The sequence below is a fragment of the Chelon labrosus genome (assembly GCF_963514085.1).
Source record: "Chelon labrosus genome assembly, chromosome: 20".
In the NCBI taxonomy this organism is placed as follows: Eukaryota; Metazoa; Chordata; class Actinopteri; order Mugiliformes; family Mugilidae; genus Chelon; species Chelon labrosus.
Window position 1 is genome coordinate 15,305,871 of NC_140353.1, and position 19,317 is coordinate 15,325,187.

The following is a 19,317-nucleotide window of genomic DNA, read 5'->3' on the forward strand; positions in this document are numbered from 1 at the left end:
AGCTGTATTGATTTTAATTTGATTTAATCCCTTCCTGTTCTTCTTGTGAAGATGAATTGATTTCTTTAGAAGTTGATGATCTCAGCTTTGTCGGTGCTGTGCATGAAATTCTGACATCCGTTGACCATTCAGCGTGATGAGTTGACGTATGTGGCAGTTCTGCTTTATGTGGTTAAGTGGTTTGGGTACACAGAAAAAGGAGAACACAGAAGACGTCTCCTGCTAGTATTTTCCAAATTGTGAGAAATAAGCTAATATTAGAAGGAGGTTCTTGCACAATTATATATCAAACATTTTGAAAGATGTTTGCTTCCTTGAATGGTCCATTTCTATCAGGGATAAGGTGGTTTATCTGGGCAGACTCTGCTTTTTGTCCTGTTCTTTAACAGGTGTGCACGTACACAGTCCCTCTTTAGTTTTCCTAGAAATGCCTCACTGAGCCTTCTGGGCTTTTTGGGGTATTTGAGTGCTCGAGGGGATCACACCACATTTTTGAAAGTTATCTTGAGACATAAAAGACTAAAAAATGAATCAGCATCATAAATCACTCTATAAATACATGGTTGTCATATCATTAAGAACATGTTTTAAAGGTCCAAACAAGCAGTGGGGTGGTTTTGAAGGATGTAAAGGGTGCGGAAAAATAACAACAGTGTGTTGGGTTTCAGTCACCGAGACAGAACTGGAGCTGTTAGTGGCATAGAGCTGAGAGAGAACGTGAGTGACTTTGGTGACTTTGCTGGTGGGATCGTCCCACTATCACAGACAAAGAGAGGCGAGTTAGAGAGAAATAAACCGCGTGGTGCTACGGTCACACTGTGTGCCAGAGGTAGACTTAACTTTCAACTTCCTTTTTTAGAGTTGACAGCGCTGCTTTCGCCCGAAAAAACACAGAAAACGTTCATACCTGGCAGCAGATGACTAGAAACTAAAAACTAAGGTCTTTAAAGGCGCATGGTGGCATTCAGAAGGCGTGGTGCCAATTTTTACCTTCTTGATGGCAGTCCAGTCTTCAAGGCCTTGTGACACAGAGGCAGCGTTTTCAAATCATTTAAATGTGTTGATTTATTAGCCATAAAAACAAGAAATACATTACATATAGCTTTACCTGAGACCAGAACTACTTTCTTTTTCTCATCCCAGAAGGTTCTTTCTTTTACACTTCTTCCCTTCAACTCATCACTCCACTCTGGAAAGAGAAAGGATAACTTCTAATCTTTGGTACAAGCGTAGTTAATACATGTGCGTAGTTTTCTAAGATTAAAGTCTTTGAGGCATCACATGTTGCCTTCCAGATGACATCCTCTTTGGGGTAGACCTAGCTTATTTCAAACATCTGAAGACAATGTCTCGTTCTTTCTCTGTGTACATAGCTGCACACTTTTCATTTTTCTATTAAGCTCTCGGAGTTCTCTGCGCAGGACATCATCATGCAGACTCATGGCATCTTTCTCCACAGCATCACATCCTGCAACAGCCTGGTTCAGAGTATGGCTGCTAAACTCAAACCACAATTTGTAAAGATTTTGGTTTAAAAAAATACAGAACAACAGAGCAACATGATGGCCTCTTCAATCATTCTGAAACAGCAGAGCTCCGTCGAAGCTGTTCAGGTCTTGGATTTCTTGCACCAGGATGTCGTGCTGTCTGCTGATGTCCTCTGTCTCTCTGCTCATCGCTGCACGCTTGTGCTCCAGAACTTCTTCTTTGCTCAGTTTCTTATGAAGCTTTCGGTGTTCTGAACGAAGGACGTTGTTGTGCCGGCTCATGGCGTCTCTGTCCATTCTCAGTGACTCATACGTGAGACCAAGAACCTTTTCACTTTTGAGTCTTTTGCGGATGCTTTCAACGTAAGAGAACAGCACACAAGCTGATCTCCCGAGGGCTTTGGTTTCTTCTCTTAGTTTGTTGGTCTTCTCCTCCAAAGCTTGCTCCTTCAGGAGCTTTGTCTTCAGCGCCTGATGCTCTCTCTGCAGTTTTTTTCTTTGCCTTCAGTGACTTGTATTCTGCCTTGAAGGCATAATTCTCGTCGGTATCTAGGATTTCTTGAGTGACTCTGTCATTTTCTTGCTTCAAGGTATCAACCTGCTCCTTCAGATGACTGCACTTGGACTTCCAGTCTCCTTCATTTTGGAGTTTCCTTCGAGCCTCAGCATGTATTTTAGTGAGGACTCTGCCATGTTCCTGCATGGCTTTCTCCTCAGCTTGCAGTTCTTTGTATTTGTCTTTGAAAGTCTTGCTGATCTTGAGGTGATCGTTGACAACCTGGATCTGCCCGAGTAAAGCGTCATTGTCTCTTGTTAACTTGTCCATATGCTCCGTCGTTTCAGCCCACAGGATACCCCAGCCTTTTGACTGTTCATATTCTTTGAGGATAGACTGGAGTTCCCGCTGCAGGGCGTCATGTTGATCTTGTGCAAAACTTCTTCATTCTGGATCTGTCTGTAGATATCCTGAATCTCCTGCTGCAGAGCGTCATTCTGTCCGCTAATGGTGTTATTCTCTGCTTTTGCAGCATTGTAGGAGTCATCCAAAGCTATGACACGAAGATGCGTCTTCTTAAGTTCACGGATGTCCATTTCCATGGCCTTGTTCTGCTGGCTCATTTCCTCTGTTGCATGTTTCATTGCGACACACATTTCTTCCAGAACTGCTTCTTTTTGGACTTGCCCCTCCAGGTCTTTAAGTTCTTTCCAGAGGTCCTCGTGCTCTTGTATCACAGCTTCATATTCAGCTTTCAGTTCATTCAACCTGTTCACTGTGGTGTTTTCTTTCAGGTTTGTCTTGAGAGCTTGAATTAGCTGCTGTAGTGTGGGACTGTCAAAGCTCATTGTCTCATTTGACAACTTCATAGCCTCGTTCAGTCCGTCATAGAAGCCATGATGTTGGACCATGCTTGCGTCCTCCAAGTTGCTCCTCTCTGAAGGGAACGATCCACTGGATGGCAGTGAGCAACAGAGCTATTCATTGTTGGACTGCATGCTCCCACTGGTGGCATTGAAGCTGGCCGCTGTGTCTCCGTGTCTCTGGAGGAAGTCCATGTCATTCACCGATCCTCTGGACAACAGGGACCAACAGAACTGTTCGTTGCAACTCATTTCTTCGAAGTCTCTTCAAGGTTTTGTCAAAGTGACGGGGAAATACTCCTAACTGCAGTATGACTATCAGTGAGAGTGGGTGTGTCTTCTTGCAATGGCAGGTAGATATAAAGGTTCTTCAGAATGTTGCTCAAAGCAACGGTTGTGACATCACTGCCTGAGGGTTCTGTGCCATGAAATGCACATGTGATGTTTGTCAATTTAAAAGATTTTCCAAGTCTGACATTCATCTTCATTCATCTTCCATAACCGCTTGTCCTGTGAAGGGGTCCAGTCTGCCTGGATTCGAACCCAGGAACCAAACCTAACATATGCCATATAATATTATATACTGTCACGGCATGAAAGATGACCGCAGTGCAAGAAAATTAGATTTCTACAGCAGTTCAACATTTTGCAGTGCTAACAAGATCAGTTATCATAAGAGTAAAATATCATTACAGAATATGGCCATTCAAATGGCCATGTATTCTATTCCTTATAGTGAATTTTGTGTATGTGGATCATAGCAATAAACCAACAGGGTCCACACAGCTGCCCAAATAGTCAAATAAGAAATAAATCAATAGTTTAAAAACCAACACAGATACGTAAGAACCTTTAAGTGAGCCATGGGTTCTAATTTTAGGTAAATCATAATGTCGTCCACCTAAGGAGTACTATCTATAGGTGTTGTTTAAGAACTGTGGAGAAGGCCACAACTGCAGCATAACTGGCTATTTGGGCCCACTGCAAATATCTGTGACATACAGTTCAGGTGTATCAAATACTGCATACTACATAACCTGCTGTCATGAAGAGTTATAGCGTCACGGTCTGCATTTGTTGCCAGTAGTTGTGTGCATACTTTGATAATAGTGTTGTTGGGCAAGACTGGGTAAGCACAATGGAAAATACCACAGATTTGGATCAGTTCAGCTCAAAAATTAGCTTTGCCACCAAGTCATTATTCCCTTAAAGAAACATTGCATGAATTTAGACTTGAACTCACTATCAAAAATGACAACAAAGGTAGGGAGAGAACAAAGAAAACATTCATGGAAATGTCATAGTCACAGTTCAGCTGTCTTATTATTATCTTCTTCTGCCCTTGGCTAGGCAGCCTCTTCTTCTCGAGTGCAGTTATCATCAAATATTTACAGTAATCGTGTGAGTGTGCGCTGTTTCATAATGATGTGCAACAAGCTGTATCCCTTTAGGATTCATTTAGTCACTGACAAGAAGAGAAACAACTCGGCTGAATACAAAGATTCATTTGATTTTAGGAAATGAACACGATCCAAATGTTAAAGGAACAGCTGTGATCGCACAGCTGGCTGAGTGTCACATCAGCATCTGGTTATAGGCGCCCGGTGACAAAATCTATTGTGTCTGCATTGAATTCATTTCATAAAACATCCAAAAAAGAGATGACTTTGTGCTTTTATTTTCCGGACATGAGCCTGCCTGTGACTAAGTGATAATACTTTTTTTCCTTGTATCCAAAATGAGCTGTCAGTGCATAATTTCCTGTAAGCACTCAGGAACGTGTCCTGACGTGTCTCGCAACAGCTCTCCGTTTCTTCAATCTAAAAATGAAAGGTCGCGAGGAAGCTACTTGGTAGATTGTTCTAGCATATTGGGATCAACACATTCAGAACAATGGCTTCTCTCAGGATGTTTACACTGAAAAGCTTTGTTACTTGCCTCCTGTATAGAATTCATTCATTCACAACATTTCTAATGGTGAGGATTCGGGTTCGGGACAAGTTTCTGACTTAAATAATGACTAAAATCCACTTGCTGTGAACTAAGCTAAACCAAAATGACTGCGACTGGCTAAAACAGACTGAAGCATCGCAGCAATGTTGACTTTTAATCAAACACTTTCGCGATCCTGTTCAACGAGCTTGGCTGGGCACCCATTCAGGATGAGTTTGCAATATTTGTTCTGGAGGCTTTTGTCTAAACAAAGCAGCCTCACTGCCTTCACAGGTTGGAAACACAGCATCTCAGGGTATTCTTTGGTGTGGTAACTTGACGCTGCCCGCCTCTCAGTGGTCTTCCTGATGGAAGCCCCGCTCTCCTTTACATTAGCAAACCATCAGGGAGCCTTAAGCTGAGCAACAATGCAACACCCGTATGGCTGCCATTCTCTGAGGCGGTGAAATCCTAGCAAGTTAAATAGCCCCGAGTCACAAAAGGAGAGGGAACAATGCACCGCTGCACTTTCTCAACACAGGAACGGGGTTGTCTGATTTACAATGAGAAATTCTACTGCAGACTCCTACATGTAGTGAATGAGGGAGAAATAAACAAAGATCGGCTTATTGTGTTGCCATTGAAGATTTTTGTAAATATGTGCCATTCCTCAGGGGAAAATATTGTCCCAAGTAAAACACAATGCTCTTCGGGGGAGTCAGACCACCTCAAGTCTGGACATTGTGTCTTCAGGTGTAACCACGTTAAACTCAAGAGCATAACGGGATTGTGCTATCTTGCTGCATCTTCTTCCGTCAAGAGGGGCTGGCTGATTTGTTGAACCAAATCATTTCCCTTCAGCAGCTCCTCTGTATGCCTGGGGTCAGGTCCTGCTGCTGGGGTGGGGAGTGTGGGTGGAGGGCTGCACTCGGCATCACAAACAGCTTCAAGTTGCACAACTGCAGGCGCAACAGGACCGGAAATCCGGGAATTCTGACTTCAAAATAAAACAACAACGGACGCCTCTGCATGCACATCACAATATACTGTATATACACATATATATTAAAACGTAATGTGGACAGATATATTTTAAATGCATTTTCTGCTAGTATTACATTTACAGTGTCATGATTTAACAGTAACAGAAACCCCAGCAACAGATCCACAAGAGCAAGCCCTTCAAGGACGGGCCTATTTATTGCAATAATCGTGTGCATCATATTGGGCTCCCTTTGAAAACATAAAGACGCAGGAGAAAAAAAAATGTGTTCAACAGAGGATTCCACCTCTCCTGGCTCTCAAAGACAGGTTGCTTAGGAACTGTGCTCAGCTTTGCCTACCGGGGAAGGAAATGTTTTATTTTTTTTTTAATTATTATTTTTTTTCCCAAGGTTGCACTTTAGTGCTCATGTCTGAACGTTTCGCCTCTCAATTCTAACCGACTCTGCAGAGGGCGGAAGACAGACGGATCACTCTCTAAAATAAAAGGGTTCAATATGAGCATGATAAATAAAAGCAAACATGAGTCTAAAGCGGTTAGCTAATGTAAACTTTGCAGCGGTGGCCTGCTTGGAGTTAGAGAGATTTCATGTTTAATCCAAGTGTTAATATTGCCGTAGGATCTACCCTTCTTTAACTAGTGACACTTTATTTTCTTTCTTTTTTGTTTTTAATTGCAGAGGAACAATGAGGTCAACTATTCTGACCTTTAGCCTAACCCTTTGTAGCCAACTTCCTAAGAAGCTAAATGTTGTTTTCTTGATATCATAACGTTGGTATTACTCCTATTGTGTTACTTATTTTTTATTTATTTTTAATTTTTTTCCCAGTTTGTGGTTTTACAATTTCTGAATTTCCCTACACCTTTTATTCTGAAAGCTTTAGCCGGAAGTCTTGAGCTCAGCAGCGCTGGCGTCTTGACGCTGTCAGTCTTTTCACAAGTGAGTGGACGCTCAGGGGCCGTAGCGATTGGAAAGCGGTGCCATCAACCGCATACCACATATTGGGTCTGACCTGCTGCACACTGCCGAAAAAATTTCAGGGCTCCAGATCTCATTATATTCTTTTTTCTTTCTTTTTTTTCTCCATTAAACCAGGCTGTCTAGATGACTACAAAGCGCTCTCCCGTCTGAGGACGCGATCCCATCCAAGTGTTTATTTATGGACTGAAAGCAGGTAAGACACTCATCCTGTAGATGTTCTGCGATGTTGCCTCTGCCCGTTAAGCTGAGACATGAGCATCCTTATGGTTTTTAGGCGTCTTTTCCTCGCCACGTTGAGGTGATCGTAGTCCCGTTATGTCTCCTGGTATGTGTGTGTGTGTGTGTGTGTGTGTGTGTGTGTGTGTGTGTGGTGGTGGTGGTGGAGGGGGCACCGTTATTAACTCTGTTCAATAATAGCGGGCAGGAATGCAGGCATGGCACAGTGACAACTGCATAGCCAGGCTTGTTGGTGCGTCCTGGAGGCAATAACCAATTGCTCCTAATCACTTATCATCTGAGGAGGTGGAATGAAGGGAGGAAGGATGCCACGAAAAATAAAACTGTTGCCAAAATAAATCCAAATTTGCAGATTCAAGGCTGCATTTGGTACAGTGTGGGGTATTTGTTTGTCAGGCGTGCTCATGTTAAATCAGCCTGGCAGTTTGTGAGCACGTCCCTCAGACAGAATGGGAGGAAAGGAAACCAAACACAAGGTTGCAACTCCCAACATGAGACTCTGAAGGCGCGTCGGTCACTCCCTTAAAAAACAGCAGGAAAGGGGAGAAGAGCTTAGAAAATGAGCCAAAACGAGCACCAGATGTTCTCCAGCTGCACTCGACGTTTTGCATGAGCTGCAAAAAGGGTTTCGACCTGTGCCCGTGGCTCGAATAACTGTTCGTGATTGCCCAATCTCCAAGAAGCATGTGATGAGGCATGCAAGAGTGTTATTTTAGTCTTTCATAATCTTATGCCTTCCCTGGAAAAACTCCCCAGAAATGTGTCCCTCATGTTTCCCTCTGTGCATTTGCGTTCATTCTGGGTGATATAACGTTTGAAATGTAGATATAAAGGGAAAACAATAAATGTGCATGAGCTTTGCATATGTCTCAGAGGAAATAAACCTGTGGATGTGTTTCTGTGTGTTCCTAAGTGCCAACGCTGTACAGTAGCAGTGGGCTGCTGCGTGGGCAGCTCAAACCAGAGGATAGAGTGAGTAGGCTCGTCCTGTGTGCAGTGAATCAGCCTGCTATTAGTGGTACATGTGGGAGCTCTGGCAGACAAGGTCGACAAATGAAAGTTGGATGGAAATATGCAAATGCTGCCTTTCTATCAGTTGTCAGCCTTTTTTTTATTAATTTTTTTGTTTTAATTCTTTCCTGACTGCTTACAATAAGCGTGTCCTTAGGTACAAAACTGAAATTTCAAAAGAGGAAGCCGTGCTCGTCACACCAGCGTGTTTATCTTGAGGTAAGTTTCCTGTCCTGGGGAAGTCCTTTCCTTCCCTCTGAAAAAGTTTCTGAACCCTGCTGGTGGGAGTCACAGTGCACGTGGCACACCAGCTTTCTCTTCAGCGTGTCAGCCGTGACTGTGGCTTTGACAAAAACTCCCAGTGCATTTTAGTCATCTCCACTGTCTTCGCAAGTGCCCGCAGTTGTGAAATATCCCCAGATTATAGGCGTCAGCTTGCGTCTTTTGTTCCAAAAGTTGAAATCAGAATGAATCAGAAAGTCTTTAAAAAAAAAAAAAAAAAAGAATTGCTGGGTGTAAGTCTGATTAGCCTGAAGGGGGGGGCAGGCAGGGAGCATTCTGTCCATTCTGTGACTAATGAACGCGGCTCTTTGAAGAGTACAAGAAGGCCTATTGTAAAACATCATTGTCTGGCTGCTTGCTGCCACGGTAACACTCTCACACTGGCAGCAGGGCTGAAAATGCTGCAGTCAGAGCTTGCCTCGCCAGAAAAGAAAAAGCCTGATTTTTTACCTCGACTCCACAGAGAGTGTATTGAAATCCAATTTGTCGGATTTTTCCGCTCTCTGCAAAAAAACATCCTCTGAAAGTGGAGAGTCATTTGGAAGCTGCTTGTAACAGTGCAGCCTACCGAGCTCCTAACATGATCCTAACTGCAAGGCCTTAAGTCGTCTACACACACAGTGTAATACCTTCAAGAATGGCTCTTTGTGTGGACCTTTTAGCCGAGTGTGTTTGTGTTTGTTCATCGCTCACTGTCTCGTCTGTATATTATATCTGCGCCAAGTGGGAACTCAACAACACAGGAAGGAGAAACTGCTCCCCCTGTTCATTTACGTTGCCCCACCTACTCCGGCTTAAAATATTTTTAGACCTTTTGAGGAACATTTCCCCTTTTTTGGCCGGAACCTTTACCCTGCTGATTTTTAACAGAGTGTGGGAATGTGCTTTTCAGTTTTTAGAAACTAGTGGTTTAGACAGGTTGGTAAAAGAGGGTACTTGTGGTCTGTGGATAGGCCAAAAAAAAGGCCAATTGTGGGATCAATGCGTGCTTTCATGTCAGGCTCAGATATGTTGGTATGGTGTTTTGTGCACACTCACATCTGTGTGTTAGCTTTTCACAAGTGCACCTTGTGAACCTGCATACTTTTCCATCCCAGTAATGAGCTTGAAAATATATTTATTTATATTGTAGATTACAAAGACACAGTCCAGACAGTGTTGGGCTTGGCTTTGTAGGGGTTTTTTCATGATCGGACAGAGAGGCGGGATTAAATTGGAATGTCTGACAGAGCCGGTGATGGCCGGACTGCTGACATATCTTTTGCTCTGCCACAAACTGCAGAGTTATCATTTCCTATTCTGTTTTTCTTTTTGATAAGCCCTTGTTTTGGCCTGCTTCCTCTTGCTTGGATAGCAATGACCGCACTGTGGATCAGAGCAGACCAGCCCTGTCTGCAGTCCAACATAATTTTTCTTCATAATATTTGCTAAAAAACCCCCAACAAAATGTCCTTTTGCATATGCACAGCATTGTCAAAATTGTGAGCATTCTTCTTCGTCTCCCTTTGCTCTGCAGCTGTACCAGCCATCATGTCGGGGAAATCAGACGGAAAAAAGAAGTGGGCGGCTGTCAGGGATCGCCTGGGCTCGTCGCAGGACTCGGACACGCAGCAGGAGGCCAACCTGGAGAGCGCCGACGCAGAGCTGTGCATCCGACTGCTGCAAGTTCCCACTGTCGTCAACTACTCTGGTCTGAAGCGCCGCCTGGAAGGCAGCGACCAGATATGGATGGTCCAGTTTTTGGAGCTGAGCGGGCTGGACCTCCTCCTGGAGGCCCTGGACCGGCTCTCCGGGCGGGGATGCTCTCGCATTGCGGACGCCCTTCTGCAGCTCACCTGCGTCAGCTGCGTCCGCGCGGTCATGAACTCAGCAGCTGGGATCCACTTCATTATAGAGAACGAGGGATACATTAGGAAGCTCTCCCAAGGTAAAGGATAAACACACAAAACATCTCACACTTTAAGAAAATAAATGTTAAATATTTAAATATTTCATAATTAAACAATTAAATACTTCAAATTAAACATCTCTTGTGCTTCAGGACACATATTGCATTTATACTATCAAGTTTTTACTCACATGATTTCGTGGTTCTCTCTGAGTCATTCAGTACTGATATGAATCTCCCAGTCTGCTTTGTGTCCAGACATGAATCACTAAGACTTGCTTCAGGACATTCCTAAAAATGTAATGTTGCTGAGTATTGTGACTATTGGATTTTCCCCACTATCAAACACAAACACAAACCCATCATTATCTACGGTACAACGCCACAGATTTAGCGGGCAAAGTTCAAGTTGAGTTGCCTAAAGACAGTGAAACAAAGCATCCTGCTGAGGTCTAGACACACGGAGGAATGAGTAAGGAGAAAGGGGCTTAATTTAAGAGGAACTGATGAGAAATATGAGCGCTCTGCGTATCCGTATTAATGACTCTGATCATAATGCCCTACAGCCTTGGACACCTCCAACACCATGGTGAAGAAGCAGGTGTTTGAACTCCTCGCAGCGCTCAGCATGTTCTCTATAGACGGCCACCGCCTGGCACTTGACGCCCTGGACCACTACAAGGCAAGTCGATGAATATATGTATCTATGAAGAAAAGCATTTTTTGAGTGGTTAAGTTGCTCCAAGTGAACCTTCACCCTCTGAGTGCTAAAGGCCTCAACAGTGCCCTCTAGTGGCGGGCTGCATGCACAAGCTTTACAGATTACCAGTCTTCCTGTGTGACTGGATTGTTTACATTGACCTTGGTGTCCCCTTCAGGGCGTGAAGACACAGCAGTACCGCTTCAGCATGATCATGAATGAGCTGCAGGCCACGGACAACCTCCCCTACATGGTCACGCTCCTCAGCGTCATCAACGCGCTCATCTTCGGTTCCGACGACCTCAGGCAGAGAGATAGGATGAGAAAGGAGTTCATCGGTACGGGGGTCTCTGTTCTGCTGCCATCTGACATTTAGTCAGTTTATCGTATCATCACCAGCAAGGTGACTCCGTGGTGAAGCGAATGCAAAAGAGAAAGCAGGGCATCAGCAGGAGCTCTGTTACAAATATCTCTGTCACTGGGTCTGACTAAGAATAGGCCTATTGGCCTCATTCTCACTTTGACAAAACGCCTGAGAACTAAGCAAAACCTCAGGTGTATACAGGACTGCGCATTCATGCATTTTGCTCTACAACTGCTATCAAAAGTTTCTGTAGAAAGAAAATCTCATCACTCTGTCACTGATTAAATTACCTAGAACAAAGGAGATTTTGATGAGGTCCTGCTGAATGAAACTCGCCATCTATTTATTCAATTTGTGGACGAGCTCATTTCCTCTTAGGGCCACTGGAGTCTGAGCAAGCATATACTGAAAATAGATTAAAGGAATGACTTGATGGCAGAGTCAAGTGGTTAGAGCACATACCATGTTTGTGCATACGCCTTTTCCGGCAGTCCTTGGGGTTGATTTCCAGCTTGTCGGACCACTTGCTGCACGTCATTCTCCTCCATTTCCTGCCCCTTGTCACTGAGAGGCCCCAAAAATAAATCTTACAAACTGGAATAGTGTTAGATTTAGAGCAGCAACAGATTTGAACTCGGGACTAATTTCAGACACAGATGCGATCATGGTTGATCTACTGAGAAACCAAAGATCTCCGCATTTGAGCTTAACATGGACGCAGTTTTCCAAGTCCATCAAAATGTCTCCACCACCTTGGACCAATCAGGCGTCTGATTGGCCACTCCTCCTTTGTGATTGCTCACCTGTGACTTCCTGTCACACTAACATATGCTACTGTGAAGAAATGCGTGACCCGATTTAAGATAAACTTTCTTAAAAAGTAATAATTGAGTGTTGTTTCTTACTGTCTTCCATCTTCCAGGGCTCCAGTTACTTGATATCCTGCCAACGTTACGGTGAGCCATCATTCTAGTGTTTGCATTTGATTATTTTATTTTTTTAAGTCTCTTAAGTTGTGCAGTTCATTTCCGAGGTTACTTTTAAAGGCCGGAATCATTGCAAGTGAAATAGTGCTTTTAGGAAGCAAAGTTTGCAGTTTCTGTCGGCTAATGACGGTAATTGGAGCAGAAATCCTTTTAAGCGAGATGAAGATGGCATTTAAATAATGAGCCGTGACCTTACCACGCACTGATCTGTATGTATGCATGTGTGTGTGTGCCGTGCAGGGAGAAGGAGGATGAGGACTTGATTATTCAGTGTGAAGCTTTTGAAGAGGCAATGGCTGAAGATGAGGAAGAGCTGCTGCGGTTGTATGGGGGCATTGATATGAGTAATCACCTGGAGGTCTTCACTACGCTCTTCAACAAGGTGACAATTTGAAATGCTTTATCATCTAGAATTTAGTTTTTTTTTCTCCAAGAAACACACTTCTTATCTTTGAGTGATGCAGAATCATGCGTTAAGCTGTTGCAACCCAGACACACATTACTAGATGTACTGATGTGAAAATGACAAGCCCAAATAACCTGTGTGTGTTCAGGTCAGCAGCTCTCCAGCCTCTCTCCAGCTGCTGTCCATCCTGCAGACGTTGCTGGTGCTCGGGCCCGGGCGACCGGATATCTGGCTGGCTCTGGAGGCTATCACCAACAGAGCCATACTGCTGGCCCAGGACTGTGAGTGAGCACCGCAGCTACAATGTGCCTGCTTTAGGTCAACACTTAGTAGAGGCTAATGGCTAGCTAATGGCTTTATTAGGGATTAATGTGCGAAAGGGAGGTGAAATGGGTGCAGACGGTGACAGGGCGCCTTTTGTTGTAGAGAGAGAAGTCGTTTCAAATGAGATTTATCCGTGTGTGTGTGTGTGTGGATTTGTGCTCCAGCTCAGATGGAGTCCTGCGAGAAGATCATGCAGCGGCTGATGTTTTTCAAAAGGAAAAGCTATACGGGTCAACATGAAGTGGACGGGCTGATAGTCAAAGTGGATAAGGCCGTGCAGACCGATCTGGACCACCAGGACGAAGACGCGCCGGACAAAAGCTCAGCGTCCTCTCAGAAGCCGCTGTGTGCTCCTCCTCCGCCTCCTCCACCTCCTCCTCTATGCCCTAGTATGGTCGGGTCTTCTAACCAGGCCCCACCACCGCCCCCGCCTCCACCTCCTCCTCCGCCGCTACCTGGAGGCTTCGGTGGCCCTCCGCCGCCTCCTCCCTTGCCTGGAATGCCACCGCCGCCACCACTCCCAGGCATGGCTCCGCCTCCTCCTCCGCCCTTACCGGGCATGGGCGCTGGTCCACCGCCCCCTCCTCCCTTACCTGGCATGCCAATTCCACCACCTCCTCCTCCAGGAATGATAATGGCTCAGAGTAGCCAAGCACTCGGGTGCGGTGCACCCGCAAAGGCAAATCGGTGCCCCACACTGCGGATGAAAAAGCTCAACTGGCAGAAAGTCCGCACTGTTACAGGTAAGTGACAGTCTGTCATCTAGAATATGAAGACCAACCTTTATATGTTTTAAAGTAGAATATGTTCATTATGAGGGACTCTGTTGGCATTTTGGACCAGTATAGTGAATAGTTGTTGAGGTTGTAACGTTAATGTGAGCATTAAAGCAACTAGGGCATATTCCTAAATTGTGTGTTACTCAGCGTGGGTGTTGCCAAGGATTCCCCCGTGTTCCGAAAGGGCACCACTCGGCTAAATGTTGATGCAAAACGGAGCCACACAAGCTCATGACAGCCCACTTTCTTCCTCCGTACACACAGATGGTCCCTCCATGTGGGCCTCGGTTCAGAAAGAGCCGCCTCCTCGGGAGCCGGACTACAGCAGTATCGAGCAGCTGTTCTGTCTCCCGGTGGCCGAGCACAAAGACAAGGGGGCAGCTGCTCCTGTCAAGAAGGAGCCTAAAGAGGTGCGCTTGGTCAACACTCGACAGCGCTCCTCGGAGATGCAGCAAACGCAGCTGATTAACAAAGCTGGACAGTCGATACATATCTCAGCCTTTGTTTTGTTTTCCCTCTCCTACAGATTACCTTCATTGATCCAAAGAAAAACTTGAATTTGAACATATTTCTTAAGCAGTTCAAATGGTGAGATATTACTCTATTTTTTTTTAAAAATATATCTTTGCCCATTTCCCCTAATCAGTATTGTTTTTCCTCTGTCCAGCAAAAATGAGGAATTCGTAGCCATGATCCAGAACGGAGACCGGACCAAATTTGACGTAGAGGTGCTCAAACAGCTTCTAAAGCTCCTACCAGAGAAGCACGAGGTTTGTACTATTGCCGATCCTCACCTAGAGAGCTGTTGCACGCTCATCTAAGAGCCCACTTGAAAATGAGTCACTGCCTTGTGCCTCGATGTAGATTGAAAATTTGAAGTCCTTCCAAGGAGAAAAAGACAAGCTGGCCAACGTTGACCGCTTCTACACCTCCCTCCTCACTGTGCCGTGGTAACTTTCTACTCCAGTTCTCCAGTTCCCTTACGTGCGATATTCTCCGTCCAATGTGCGCTCATCTGCTCTCCTGCTTGTCCCCCCCCCCCCCCCCCCTCAGCTATCAGTTGAGAATCGAGTGCATGCTGTTGTGCGAGGAGACCGCGTCGGTTTTGGAGATGCTCAGGCCTAAAGTCAAGCTGGTGGAGGAGGCCTGCCAGTGTAAGCAAACCCCCGAGGCTTCACCTTCATTCACATGCACGCAGACGTCAAAACATAACATGCACACTTAAATATTCAAACTAATAAGGTGTTACACACTTCTCAGCTCTCAGGATCAGTACGCTTTTGCCCAGCTTCTGCAGGCTCATCCTCGACGTGGGAAATTTCCTCAACTATGTAAGAGCCTCCCCTTTATGTTTCACCGGGGCTGACATTTAGAGAGCGCTTGCATTTTTAATCGCTGCTCCACTTCCAGGGAAGTCACACAGGGAACGCCGAGGGGTTCAAGATCAGCTCTCTGCTCAAGCTCACGGAGACCAAGGCCAACAAGAGCCGCATTACGCTGCTTCATCACATCCTGGAGGTACAAAAAACGGCTAACAGCTGCTGTAAATTCTTCCCCCAGTCAGTCATGAAAGTGTTTAATTGCTTGCTATGTGGCTTTTTTTTTTTTTTTTTTTTGCAAAGGAGGCAGAGGTGCACCACCCGGAGCTGCTGGCACTGCCGGATGATATAGATATATGTGAAAAAGCTGCAGGGTATAGAAAGATTTCACACTGTTTTTTTGTTTTTTTTCCATAACTGGTTCTCAGTGGATCCGTAAGAGACGCATAATAAAAGGTTTTGCACTTTGTCCTCAGAGTTAATCTGGACTCTGTTCAATCAGAAGCCAGTGGCTTACTAAAACGACTGAACGAGACGGCCAAGAAAGTTTCCAACTCTGTAGATGAGGTGAAGGAGCAATATGTGAAAGTCCTTGAGGTGAGATGTTGTTCTGCTTTTCCTTTAAATAGATAGAACATAGATCACTGATTGCTGGTTTTGGCATCTATGTACACACTTTCCCTTTCTTTCTCTCTGCCACAGGAAAATCGTGAGGCATGTCAGGCTTTAAGTGAAAAATTCGCCGAGATTGAGAAGAAGAGGAGTGAACTGGCTGTCTACTTATGTGAGGATGCTAATCAGCTGTCGCTCGAGGAACTCTTTGGAACCATCAGGACTTTCCGACAACTCTTCACAAAGGCGCTCAAGGTCAGGGAGTGTGCTTTGAAGACCTTAGTCACTGTAAGACTGTCCAAAGGAATTAATTATTTTTTTTTTATGTTTGCATGCTGTGCTGTGGAATGCATGTGTGTGAGTTTGCCGCACAGCTAAGTCTTCCTCCTGTGCGTGGGGGTGGTGTTTTGTTTGCGAAATGCGTATCAGTGCAAAAACAGTGGAAAAAGTGGGAGACGCTCGCACGTCTCTGCACAAGTGATACAAAGAGAAAATTGCCATGTACATTTTGTACTTGGCAGTGAGTGACACCCTTTCTTTCATGATAACAGGAAAACAAAATGAGGAGAGAGCAAGCAGCCAAGGCTGAGAAGAGAAAGAAGCAGCTGGCGGAGGAAGAGTCCAAGAGACAGAAAGGAGAGAATGGAAAGATAAGTAAGTTGTGAGCAGCCCTCTGTTCTTTGACTCTGCTAGAAACTTCTGACTAGCATTTGTTTTGAATGGCACGTAGTAATTAAGCCCTCTTTGTATCGTCATTTTTTATTTTTTTTCAGTCAAGAAAGGCTTTGTGCCACAGAATGACGGCTGCATCATCGACCACCTCCTGGCGGATATCAGGAAAGGTTTCAGCCTGAGAAAGACCCGGCCAAGGTGCGATTCGGAAAGCCTCCCTTCTAGTGAAAAGCGTAGGGATACCTGCCCACCTGGTAAGGACAAGAGACTGTGGCCTTCATCTGCAGCTCCTAGCTCCGCTCCCGACCCACTTAACTGCGAGCCACAAAGCTGCTTTATGCTTCTGCATCACTCCCATCTCGCTTAGCTAGCGTCATCGCTTTGCCCAGCTGCTTTAGCATTTCTTTACCTGGAGAGCCTTTTTCTTTTTGCCGTGCACCTTTGCTCACAGTAGAACAGTCGCCAGATATATGCACTTTAATCATCTCTTTAACCTGCTTCTGTCCCCCAGGATCAAGTGCGACGCCTGCAGGCGAAGAAGCCGCCGCATCAACCACCACTTCCGCTCCCACCAAAGCTCAGGGTCACCAGGGCAGCGCAGGCGAAGTGAACGGCATCAGCAGCCCGTCAGAAGAGGCTCCGCCAGCGGCTCAGCCGAATGCAGCGCGAGACGGAGCAGTTGCTCCTCCCAGCATACCCCCGGGAGAGCCGGACATGATGACGCAGGCACCCCTGCAAAGGCCTGCCTCGCTGCTGGCGGGTCAACGCCCACAGAATCCTGCAGCGCCAATGCCAGACACGACTCAGCCTCAGGTCGAAGGGGAACATAGGCCATGTCTCCCAAGAAATGGCTTCTCTATAGATTCAACAGAGACCAGCGTCTTTAGTCCATCGTCCCTCTCTGATTCTGACCTGCTGGAGGCTGTGTTAGATGACACGTCTGGCCTGGGGGCCGAGACGCCGGCAGACATTAGCGTAAATGTTCACATCAAGGAAAGTCCTTCACCTCAAACAGACATTAATAAGGGTAGTGAAAGCAATAGACCGGGAGACGGGAAAGGTGACACTAGTAATATAATAAGCCATTTACCAGAGACTGTAAGACAAGACAAGGGCCGAGAAGAGAAGGGATGCATTACTGCAAGAACGTCCGGTCAAGACGAGGTCACGGGTTGCAAAGATTCAGGGCCTAAAAGCAGCGTGACTACAGTCAGCGAGGGCATCGAGGGATACGACGTACCAGACGGACCGGAACCAGAAGATCTGCCATCAGCGTCCGAAGCAGTGCCCCCGTCCCTAAAGCCCGAACCAAAGAAACAGCAGCGGCTCTTTAAACGAAACAAAAAGAAGAGTAACCAAGGTAATCTATCCATTAACCTCAATAAAGATCATGTTTGGAATGCTAGTCTCTTGACGTGTCTTAAAGGAAAATCCTTAATTGCTTTGATTTTAATGCATTTCACATTTTATAGTTTATATATGGGCTATTTTAGTATGTGTTCATAAGTATATTTTTATGACGTGCATTTGATTAAAGGCTATGAATGCAGTGTGCAGCACTTGATTTGCAGATTTAACATTGATTGGATTGGCCAGTTTGTTTGAATGCTCTGTTTTCCGTTCTGCAACACAAGGTAACAGTGGGAAAGGACACACTAAACATAAAAAAGGCTGTGTGTTGCAGTGAGGTAGGTCAAATCGATGGGATGGCAAACTGTAAGCAAGGAATATCCTCCTATTGAACTCAATCATCGTCAGAGCTTTGTCCCAAATAACACGTCATCTGTCGGTCTAACTGGAATCTGGATTTCATTTGTCTGTGTTGTCCAACTTTGTTGTTTTTTTTTTAACACTGGCTCTCTCTCTTTAACGCTCTTCAAATTAAGTGGTTGTGAGGGTATGATTGATTCTAACGTCCGTCAAACTTGGGCAATGTAAAACCTAAACGCACCCTTCATGTACAGTAATTAATCCTCTTTGATTAATCTGACAATCACGGGCTCCTGACCTCAAACGGCCGTGCCGATTGTGAAATCACTGTGAAGTTCATTGTGGACTAAGTTTTTTTTCATGACTTTTGTGTGTTCTCCTTCCATATTTTCTTGTCCATTCTCTTGAATCTGCAACTGAGACTGTTTTATTTTTAATCCACTAATCTCCTGTGAACCGTGCTTTGTCAACATTTTGGCTTTTATAAAAGCGTTGAATGTAAATGCATTAAAATGTTTTACCTCTAAAATCCTATATAAGAAAAAAAAACGCAAAGATTTTAAAGCTGATGTTGGTGTTTGCAAGCAAAACAAGTGAGTATGTTTCTCCGCCGAGTGTCTTAAACCCTGCACTTTTATCCAGCTGTAAATTTAATAACTTTAAAATGTATTAAAGTATTTTATTTTTTTTAGACATTTTGATCTCTGTATTCATTTTAGTATCTGTTTCCCTAGGTGTCGCCAGAAAAAGAAACTCCAGAGGAAAAAGAAAATGTTGATTTTTGGCACATGGGACTTGTGAACTGGAAGGACTGTTTTATTTTGTGAGACTACGTGAAAATGTGGAAGTCTTCCTTCTGCAAAGTTTGGCGCGACCAAGAAGAGTGTCTGAGGCTGGGGTTATCACGCATGGATGTTAACTTGTCACTTTATTTAAACTGTATTTTTTTGTTGTATATGGTCTACATTCCTCTCAAAAAACAGAAAAAGAAAAGAATTTCAATGTGCTTTATATGTTTGTATAATTGTTGTAATATGCAGTGGATATGTTTTGTTATGAGCTCTGTTGCAGCTCACAGAACAATGAGATATTTGACTCATGAAAACATCTTGGATATTCTGTCTTAATTTGTTTATATATTATTCACACAAGTTGAACGTATAAGGAGAGTATATAATGGATTTGAAATTTTAATGTTAGATATATTTTAATAAAATTGGATTTACTGTTGAGCTGTTTGTCTTTAATCATGTTGAGCCATATT

General features: G+C 44.6%; 1 protein-coding gene and 1 long non-coding RNA gene across 5 annotated transcripts; one reads left to right on the forward strand and one right to left on the reverse strand.

Moving 5' to 3' along the window:
• Positions 1–6,649: 6,649 nt before the first annotated feature.
• On the forward strand, positions 6,650–19,283 carry LOC311505721 (inverted formin-2). Of its 4 annotated transcripts, XM_084569447.1 has the most exons (22): positions 9,799–10,220; positions 10,748–10,863; positions 11,060–11,219; positions 12,168–12,201; positions 12,472–12,613; positions 12,786–12,918; positions 13,126–13,704; positions 14,005–14,150; positions 14,267–14,328; positions 14,408–14,510; positions 14,605–14,690; positions 14,794–14,894; positions 15,001–15,071; positions 15,151–15,258; positions 15,363–15,433; positions 15,536–15,656; positions 15,762–15,926; positions 16,223–16,325; positions 16,445–16,597; positions 16,855–17,703; positions 17,978–18,031; positions 18,788–19,283. In XM_084569447.1, exons 1-21 carry the CDS (start codon positions 9,824–9,826, stop codon positions 18,028–18,030), a joined length of 3,753 nt encoding a protein of 1,250 aa, XP_084425573.1. In that variant the 5' UTR covers positions 9,799–9,823; the 3' UTR covers position 18,031; positions 18,788–19,283. The 4 variants fall into 4 exon arrangements, with proteins under 4 accessions (XP_084425574.1, XP_084425571.1, XP_084425573.1 ...); XM_084569448.1 differs by lacking the exons at positions 17,978–18,031; positions 18,788–19,283 and adding an exon at positions 6,650–6,956 and having other exon boundaries at positions 9,810–10,220; positions 16,445–16,541; positions 16,855–17,307; XM_084569445.1 differs by lacking the exons at positions 17,978–18,031; positions 18,788–19,283 and adding an exon at positions 6,652–6,956 and having other exon boundaries at positions 9,810–10,220; positions 16,855–17,964.
• On the reverse strand, positions 10,046–12,196 carry LOC311505723. The gene is made up of 3 exons (XR_014699664.1): positions 11,708–12,196; positions 10,373–10,472; positions 10,046–10,176 (listed from the first exon to the last, which is right to left on the reverse strand). It is a non-coding gene; the product is annotated as an uncharacterized lncRNA (long non-coding RNA).
• Positions 19,284–19,317: the final 34 nt, after the last annotated feature.